The 9,448-nt window shown below is 42.4% G+C and overlaps 1 protein-coding gene across 1 annotated transcript; it reads right to left on the reverse strand.

Moving 5' to 3' along the window:
• Positions 1–3,563: 3,563 nt before the first annotated feature.
• On the reverse strand, positions 3,564–8,106 carry LOC115021283 (flotillin-1). The gene is given in 16 exon segments (XM_075074148.1): positions 3,564–3,723; positions 3,813–3,946; positions 4,174–4,261; positions 4,263–4,313; positions 4,410–4,454; positions 4,548–4,706; positions 4,708–4,734; positions 4,812–4,910; positions 4,912–4,965; positions 5,056–5,152; positions 5,460–5,578; positions 6,362–6,452; positions 6,665–6,698; positions 6,701–6,739; positions 7,112–7,162; positions 7,971–8,106. Coding segments are annotated over 15 exon segments (1,140 nt in total). The 5' UTR covers positions 7,155–7,162; positions 7,971–8,106; the 3' UTR covers positions 3,564–3,663.
• Between the last annotated feature and the right edge of the window lie 1,342 nt (positions 8,107–9,448).

Consider the following 9,448-nt stretch of genomic DNA (forward strand, 5'->3'; position numbering starts at 1 on the left):
TAAATTCAGACTCTTTCAATATAAACTCCTCACACCATCGTTCCACGTCCCTGAACCCATCGGGCTCCTCGTGTGTGCAGGGTCGTGATATCTGGCGCCCTCTAGTGGGCGGTCTTTGGACACTTTGTGTTCGTCGGTCTGAACATTTAGTAACACACTGTTTGTAGAACCAATTAAAGAGAGTTTATCTGCAGGAGACAAACTGTCTGACCAACAAGAAGAGTTCTAATAAATATGATGTGCTGCCATTAACCATAAACTATAGTCTCTTTGTGCATGCTGCTAATACTGCACGATAGTTTTTTATAGTGTCTTTGTTGCTGCCGTATGTTTCTTGTTTTTGTTGTTGCACCAGCTCTGGGGACAATAAAGCTTTATTGAAATGAATTAATTCTCCCACCACTCTCTCTCTTGCAGGTGTATCTGAGCAGACCGGCTGTGTGTCCTCAGGGTCTCTACGAGCTCATGTTGAGCTGCTGGAGCAGAGACTGCAAACTCCGCCCGTCCTTCATCGACATCCACTCCTTTCTCACCGAGGACGCCATGAACATGGTGTAGAGAGAGAAACTACAGAGGGGTCTGGTTTATGCCTCCTCGCTACAATGGGAAGGTGTGGTGGAGGTGCTGCTGCTGCACGGCAGATGAGAAGGGGAAGGGGGGGGGAGTGGGTTGCTCGCTTTTATACTTTTCTTTGGGTGGATGGGGCTGAGAAGCCGCTGGTTCGGTTTATTTCCACATCAGACCCCGAAGCCCAAATGCAAAACTAACCCCAGCTTTAGAAACGATGTGAGCTACATTTCACGGGTGGTGGGTGCAGTCTGCTTAGGGACTTCTTTCTCTCTTCTCAGAGACTTTAACATGTGAGGAGGGTTTGTGTGACTAAATGACACAAAACTACGACCATAGCAAGCTAGTATATGAACAATCGTTCAGTTTCATGACCTTTATTTACCGTCTACATGCAGGGTAACTAAATGTTGCACGTGACACACAAACGTCCCACGAACAGAACACCGATCATGAAGGTGCATGCACAGGGATCGTCTTAGTATCTGTAGTATGTACTGTGAGATCACGCCATTGTTTTCAGGCCATCTGAAGATGATTATCTATGAAAAGGTTCAGACGTGGCTGAAGAGATGAGATCTCATCGTGTTTGTTGAGCCTGCAACAATCCTCCATCCCAACAGAAGTGACGCACGTCCTCAGCTGTGTGAACGGATGACAGCAGCAGCCCCCGTTCTACAAAGTGATTACGTCACATTGTAGTCAAAACGTCCCAGCGAGGAGAACTGTATCCCTGGGGCCAGAAGAGGAGGGTCTGCTGCTGCCGATGACAAATTAAAAATGTTTTTTCCAAGCAGAGAGAGAGACGATCCTGCCAGCCGGGCAGCGGGCGGGACATCTTCAAATGCGCCTGCTCAGGTGTTTTTTGGCAATTTGTTTTGTATCTGGCTGCGACCCAGACACAAAGGATAGATTTAAAATTCCACAACCAGCTGCACTTTAAATCCTACATGCATATCCCTGGCCGCGATGAAACTCTTCTCTCCGAGGGGCCTGATGATTCCAGTCCGTGTGGATTCTAATGCATCTCACCCGCAGTGATTTCTCCAAGGGAGATTAAAATTCAGGACGGTCTGTCTTGTTAAATCCTCCCCCCTACAAGGCATCGCCAAACCACGAGATGTAAAATATTATTTAATAAGAAAGAAAATGGAATGGCACCAACGATTCATCTCATTTTAAAATGTATGACCTTTTTGTTTACTCATCGAATAATCAATCTTTGCTCAACCAAATGCATTTCTGCGCTCGCAGTTACCGTTCTGCTCAAACGGGGACGTCTGATCGTCGTGTGAATGTCGACATCGACCTCTGCGTTGTCCCGTGTTCGTACATTAAGCTGCGGTAGAATCAGCGCTCTCTACCTGACTGATTGTGACGCACTGTAACGCAGTCCCTCCAGTAACCGTGTTTACTGATTGTGAATGGTTGTGCCATTTGAGTCATTTTTGATACACTGTAGTTCAACTAAACCCATATTTTTATATATTCTGTACGTACGTAGACACTCCTTGATGTCTAATTTTGTCCTTGTTGTGTCTTCGAGGTTGAGCATAATAGTATGTACATATTTTAAGGACAGAATTGTAATTTCCTTTTACTAATATATGGAAAGCTCTTTGTTACATTTGGGGTCTTCTGTATCTGTAGAATGCTTGCTGCATTGATGCCATTGTATTTCATCCTTGTCTATTTTTGTAGATGTTTTAATAAAGTTAACCTTTTCAAATAAATCAAGATGTGCTCGAGGGACTAACGATTATTTATTATCCTTTTTCGTAATTTCCCAAAAACCAAATGTTGGTTTTAAGCAGACATTCAAAGATCACAGACGAGGACACGCAGACGTGATTAAATCCATAGTTTATTGTGTCTACATTATCGTTAGAACATTTCACTACATAAATCTGGAATATTAGACTTTTATACAACTTGAAAGCTATGTAAGACAGACATGCGAAGACACGTTAGGAAAGTAGAAGATTAGTCACAGGAACAAACGAGTAGACTGATTTGGCTTTCATCTACAGCCGTCACTACTGACGACCGATGGCGTAGGATCAGTTGGACACGAGGAACAATTCCCTGATGGAAAGGTGTAATAGGCTTACGTAAAGAAGTTTAAACCAGGCACTTGGCGGTAACAAAATGCATATGGCTCGGCAGCTGGAAAAACTTTTAACTGTTAGAAAAGATTCTGTAAAAAAAAAAAAAAGCTCAGATGAAATGTTCTTCAACACGGAAGAGCCAAAACATCTGTCGCTCTATAATACTCACATTATCATGGAAATCACTACACCAAACAAACGCCACTAAATCATACCATGTCCTGAATGTTAGTTCAAACTCGAGACAGCAAGCACATGAAAGCAGCAGCGGGTTAGTGATGAGCCGCTCCAGAACACGCTGTGTTTTCCAACCACAACATACTTTCTATTCTTTCAACAGGAAACCTCCTTCAGCTCGACACCGTGCACCACTTCCTTTCCTTTCCTTCTGAAAACACAAAAATCCTTCCACCGATATGATTTGGGGCCCAGTAACGGTCCGTCACTACAAAGCGACATGTGGAGTAAACTAACACCCCGACTGTCTTCCACTTCTATAGCACTACAGCAGTACACACACACACACACACACACACACTATGAGGTGATGCTGTGATGGAGAGCTCAGCACCTTTTCGTACACTGAAAGGCACAGAAAAGCTACAGCCAAATATACTTTCTACATTAAAAGTTAAATAATAAATGACAGTTGGTTGACCTATAGTACAGACACAATGAGGCTGCTTTAGAGTTTAAACAAAATGAAAACCGTGCATACTTATGGGCAAGTATACAAAACAGCGATTCCTACTTGGAGGCTTTTGTCTCCTGGGTAAAGTAGCTTTCTTTAAAGACGCTTCCTGCTTCTCGCAGCAGATCAAGGACATGCAAAGAAACCACATAACGGGCAGATAAAGATCTTCTTCAGATAAGAGGAACTGGAAATAGAGAAACAGAAGTGAAACGTGCATGCACACAGACTGGACAAGACTACGGTGCTGCAGAGTCGTTACAGTGGTTATAGGCACAAGGAGGAGACGTGGAGCTCCTAGTCTGAATATTGGTGACGCCTCTTCTTCTTAATGCACACGGCCAGCGGGGCAATAACCTGCGAGGTTGGAGGAGAGAAACGAGATGATTACCTGCAGCAGTCGTTATGTTTACATCTGTCTCTCTCACACACGTAGTCCAGCTTACCTGGGAGATATGGACTCCGGTGAGTTTCTCCACAGCGGCCGGCAGCCTGGTCATGATATCCATCACCTCTCCCGTGAGTTTGGCTGCTCCCAACCTCTGCACCGCCACTTGGACACCATCGTGATCTTCTGAGCCTCCGAACAGTGGCTTGCTTGATGGCCTCTGCAATCTGCAGAGACAAGAAAGAAAAGATGTGCATGAATTATGTGGAGCAAAGCAGAAGCCGACCATAGATGACCGACAGCAAGTGAGCAAACGAGCTGAATGTGGATTAATCCCCTGACTGAACTCATTTAGAGTAAATAAAGTCGGCTCTTCTGTGAGGCCACGTTTCCTCACAAAGCTTTAACATCATACTGACCAGTGGGAAGTTTCTCCAGACAGCATTGTCCCCAGGCTCCATCTTTGTACTGCTCGAAGGCCTCCGCTTTCTTGGCCATCTGCTCCGCCTACCGCGCGGCCCTTCGCCCCCACGGCAAAAGCCTCGGCCTCACCCTTCATCTACGTGCACGCACAGACATAAAGGTACAGAGTTAAGATTACAACAGGAAGAGTGGTAAAAAAAAAAAAAAAAAGGAAAGCATCTGTCGGACTCACTCTGATGGACTCGGCCTCTGCCTCCGCCTCCATATGAGCTGCAGGCTGCCAGGAGTGAAGAGACATTGCAAATTGGTTTAAGTGTCTGACGTGATTTCATCTTTATGTCTTGGTTGGCCGTTTGTGTGTCGGGTGCACTCACCGGTGAGCCTCAGCCAGCCTCTCCAGGCGGTACTTCTCTGCCTCTGCAGGCTTCCTGACTTTGGCCTCCAGCTCCTTCTCCTTGCGGGTGATCTCCTGCTCCTGCAGCGTAATCTGCTGTGTCCGCTCCACCACCTGAATCTGCATCTGCTCCTCCCTCAATGCGCTGCTTGGTCTTGGCCACCTGACGAGAGAAGCAGAGGAAATTGAAAACCCGACACCTTAAAACTTAAAGCATGAACTTCAGAACATGAACTGTACCTGGAGCTGATAGGCCATTTCTGACTCCGCCTTCTTGGTGTTGACCTCAACATCATACACTGCCTTCTTCAGCTCGTAGTCTCTCTGGGCTTTTGCCAATCTCAATCTCATTCTTGTACTGAGCCGAAACCTTCTCCTGCATCGCGTGCGCCTCCTGTATAGAGAATGTAGCAGAACATCTTTCAGATTGTTGATATGAGCACATCAACGGAATGACAGGGATGAAGAAAGAAGATGATTTTACCCTCATCACAGAATCTCGTTTGTACTGAGCCTCTCCGATCCTGGCATCCTTCTGCACCTGGGCTGTTCTCGCTTTACCCAGAGAGTGAAGGTAGTCCCTGAGAGAGAGAGAGAGAGACGGGGGGGGGGGTCAATTATGAGACAACACAGCTCGAGCAGTAAAAAGGAAGGTAGAGCATAAAGCAAATAGGAGAGATGGAGTGGTCACCACTGAAGCACTTAGACTTAATTCATTCTACAGTTGGTGTCTGTTGAGAGACTAAAAGCTTTTATATGAAAAACCTTTCAGGCTCACAGCGACACTTCAGATTCCTGCTGCTCCAGTAATTAGCGTTTGGTCTTTTGATAATCTGATTTTTGTCAACAGCATTGGCAGGAAATGAACCCAAACAGACATAAAGTACCTGATCATCGTGAACGTCTTTGAGCGTGTAGCTGACTACACCAATGCCCATGTTGCACAGGTCAGAGGAGGCCACCTTAAACACCTGCTCGGAGAACTTCTTACGATCCTGGTAGATCTCCTGCGCACACACACACACACACACACACACACACACACACACACACACACACACACACACACACACACACACAGTTGTATACGGGCATTCACTTAGTGGTTACAGTAGTGATGAGTCATAGACATAGAGCCTCTGAACAATCTTTGATGGACGGAGATTGTCAGCAAATCCGTTTTACAACGTTAATGCACCGACCTCCACAGTCAAATGGGCGATGATGGCTCTCTGGTGTCCCTCCAGTGTTTCTAGAGCAATCTGGGAAATCTCAGCTTCAGACTTGCCCATAAACATTTGGCAGGCGGTGGCCAACATCTCTTTGTTCTGGCCCTGGATCTTCACCTGAGAGAAAGGAACAGAGAACGTGAGAGAAGCGAGTAGCTGCTTGGACTTAAAGTAAACTTTTCTAAAACGGCAAATATTTCGAATTATCAGATTTTTAATGAACTTCCTTTCCCTTGTTCACCGACAGTAAATAACCTTCAAGATGAATTGAATGTGCATGCGGTGGGTTTATGTATAGTACCGATATATAGGACATATGCGCTGCTCATTAATTTGCATGTGTTTCTGTATTTTTTATGTAATTAGAATCTTTATTTGTAAAGCACCTTTCATACAAGAATTGCAGCCCAAAGTGCGTCACAGCAGAAACATAACAATTAGTACAAGATTAGACCGAGCATTTACAGTACAATAATCACAGTGTTGATGTAAATGAGTGTGAAATAGCCTTTAAAGTGGCAAAGAGTAGCAGCATTACATTTAATAAAAGCCTCATCAAACCTGTGCAATGCCAGTGACAGAGATAGGGACGCCATGGCGGGTGTAGACTTTGTCACTCTTCACATTTAGAGTCAGGGTGTTGAGAGCGATTCTGAGGAGACAGGCCATAACATACAAGGAAGGGTAAGCTATTATAACAAAGAGCAAGAATGAAACGTCAGCAAAAAAGAGACAGAGCAAAGTAAGTCAATTATCAGCCACAAAAACCACTTCTCCAAGCAACCCAGTAATGGATACGGCATAGAGAGAGTCAGGCAGCTATGTTGTAATTAAAAGAGAAATATAAATTGATAATAGGATCACCTCTGGATCTTCTGAATACATGGGAGGACAAACCTCTTCCTCCAGCAATCATTAGAGGAGGAGAACGGAAAAAGCCTGGAGGGAGAGAAGGGAGAACACATAATATAAACAGTACTTCAGTAATAAACAACTAGTTACTGACAGATTAACTGGTTCACAGTTCAACTTGCAACCCTGTACGAATAATTATATTTATTACTGACAGCTTGTTATATGCTACAGGAAGCAGGACAATGCCAATCTGACTCAATATCAAACATGTGATGATTAAATCACATGACACAACTGATCCACTGTTTTATTACAGGATTATTATAACACATTACATAGCACAGTGACCTTCTGGATATTGCATCTTTATGGAGGCTTAAGTGTTTCAGTGCCCTTTCTAAACATCCTGTGGGATTGTGAGAGGTAATCATGAGACGTAGGCGAATTAAGTCTTACCAGACACCACCATGGCTTCATTGGGTCCACATGTGTAAAACATCTTGATTCCTGAAACAACATTAAATCAAGATCTTGTCAAAGTATGGACATTACTACAGGTAGTTTAGAAAAAGACAGCATCATGTTGTTTTTGGATATCTCTTTGTTGTAAAAAAAAATGGTAAAATTGGAAGCTAGAAAGAGCACCAAAATATATTTATATGTTTGTATTGTAGAAATCATGCAGCATCACTGCGCCATAAACAATATCATAGTTGTATGACAGATCAAAATGTATGTGTTGAACCTTTAAATGACATGACATAATGACTGATACTAACATTTATACATGTGTTAATATTTAAGTATCATGATCTCGACGGTTTGTTATTAGGTTGATGGATTGTTTTGCGTGTAAATACAGTCAAGAGTATGGTACTAACTCACACAGGATACAACTGACACATGTCTATGCCACTCATTCAAGCCAAACCCTCAATTAACTAAGCTAGCTTCCAAATTTTCCACAACCAGACTGCTCCTCCCCTCCTTACGACGGGTGGGTTTACCGATAACCGATAACCTCTTCTCGTTAACGACCAATGTGTTGTCGGATATTACTAGTTACTACAAAATCACATCGGTGCTCCAAGAATAACGTCAGACATGCAGTATATTAAACGTAAAACCGAGTAACAGTCTGCACAGAAAGCTGGCTCGCATGCTAGCGTTAGCTAACATTAGCCAATAAAAATACTGGCGGATCGGGGCCGATAACGTCACTACGCCAGTTGGGAAACCATCGTTAAGCTATACCAGCGTTATTAACTACAGCTACAACGATGTGAAATACAACAGTTCGGTCCGTTTAACTTACCGATATCCGGTTAATACAAAAAGAAATCCTTTTTTATCATATATCGAGGTCAGTTTGCAGTTGTTACGGTCAGCAAGTAGGTCGTTTACCGTCAACTGGAATTGTAAAAATGTCTGTTAGAAGAGGGGGAAGTGTGGCGTGACCACGCCCATCTGCGCCACGCTGATGACGTCGTCTGTCGCCGTCTAGTGGTCGACACCGGAACTGCACCTCCACTGCGCTTGCTGCATCATCCATGTGAACCTATAAATGTGCATTATGTAAAATAAAATTCCTCTGATGTTGTTCGTGTAAATAATACAGCCATAAAATTGTATCTATTAATATTATTTTCCTTTGTCTCAGAGTTAAATATTTTAACCAACAGTCCTGATCATCGTAACAACGTAATGCCAATGTTGTTATGAAAAGAAAAATTATTATTTATTTACATTTTTTCTCAGTCTGGGATATATCAATGGTAAGCAAAAACATTGATTTTGATGCATTTAAATTTTTTGTCCAGTGTTATAAAACTGTTATAAAATAAATTCTACAGGCCTATATTAATATTAATTTAACCAACATCATTCCTGGTCATAATGTATTAATCTTTTTAAATGATTACGCTTTAAATTAGGTTTGTTAACATAATGCCATTGTTGGTTTTTATCGTAGAAAAACACTAAAATGTCATTATTTTCTGTGTATTAAATGCTAGGAGGATTTCTTTTCACAGTGATCTGTCAATCATAATACTGTCATAGAGGTGTTAAATTGTATTTTATTAGATTGTACAGGTGTACCTAATAAAGTGGCAACTGAGTTTATACAGTAACTTTCAGTAAAGTGATGTTGCAGTTTGAGATGGTTTGAAAACATGGATTTCTGTTGACCTCGGTCCTCTTTGCATTGCCCAGGGCATCAGTTGCCAGCTGTCTAAACAAAGTCTGTAACGTGCCGGAATCTTTATTCTTACATAATAGTTTATTCTGCTGCTTATATGTGCATTGAATATCAGATTTGACATGGAGGATACAGCATTTAGCAGACAGAGAACACATCACACAAAACATTATATACTAATATACTAAATAAAATAAAAAACAATACCAATCCCCTCCCAATCCACAGACAGAGCAACACATAACTGTGATGAATAAAAACACACCAACAATTACTCAGTGTGACGACTATGAACGCTTGTTTTAGTCAAATGAATTCAGTTGAGTAAAAATATATATTAAGTTGAATTCATTTTAACAAAATATAATATCAAGAATTTTTAAACCAGTCTTTTTATATAAATAAAAATAATCCATCATGAGGGATGAGTTCATATTCTGTAATCCAGTGTTAAAACTCTAATCTGATTATATCAGACAGAGGGCATTGGGTTTGCTGTCTGATGGGAGCTGCACAGACGCCTGGATCACCATCATATCCACTCTCACCACACGTCAAGTCTAAGCAAACATTGTTCCTCCTCCTTTTCATCC

This window comes from Cottoperca gobio, chromosome 16 (assembly GCF_900634415.1).
Source record: "Cottoperca gobio chromosome 16, fCotGob3.1, whole genome shotgun sequence".
Lineage (NCBI taxonomy): Eukaryota > Metazoa > Chordata > Actinopteri > Perciformes > Bovichtidae > Cottoperca > Cottoperca gobio.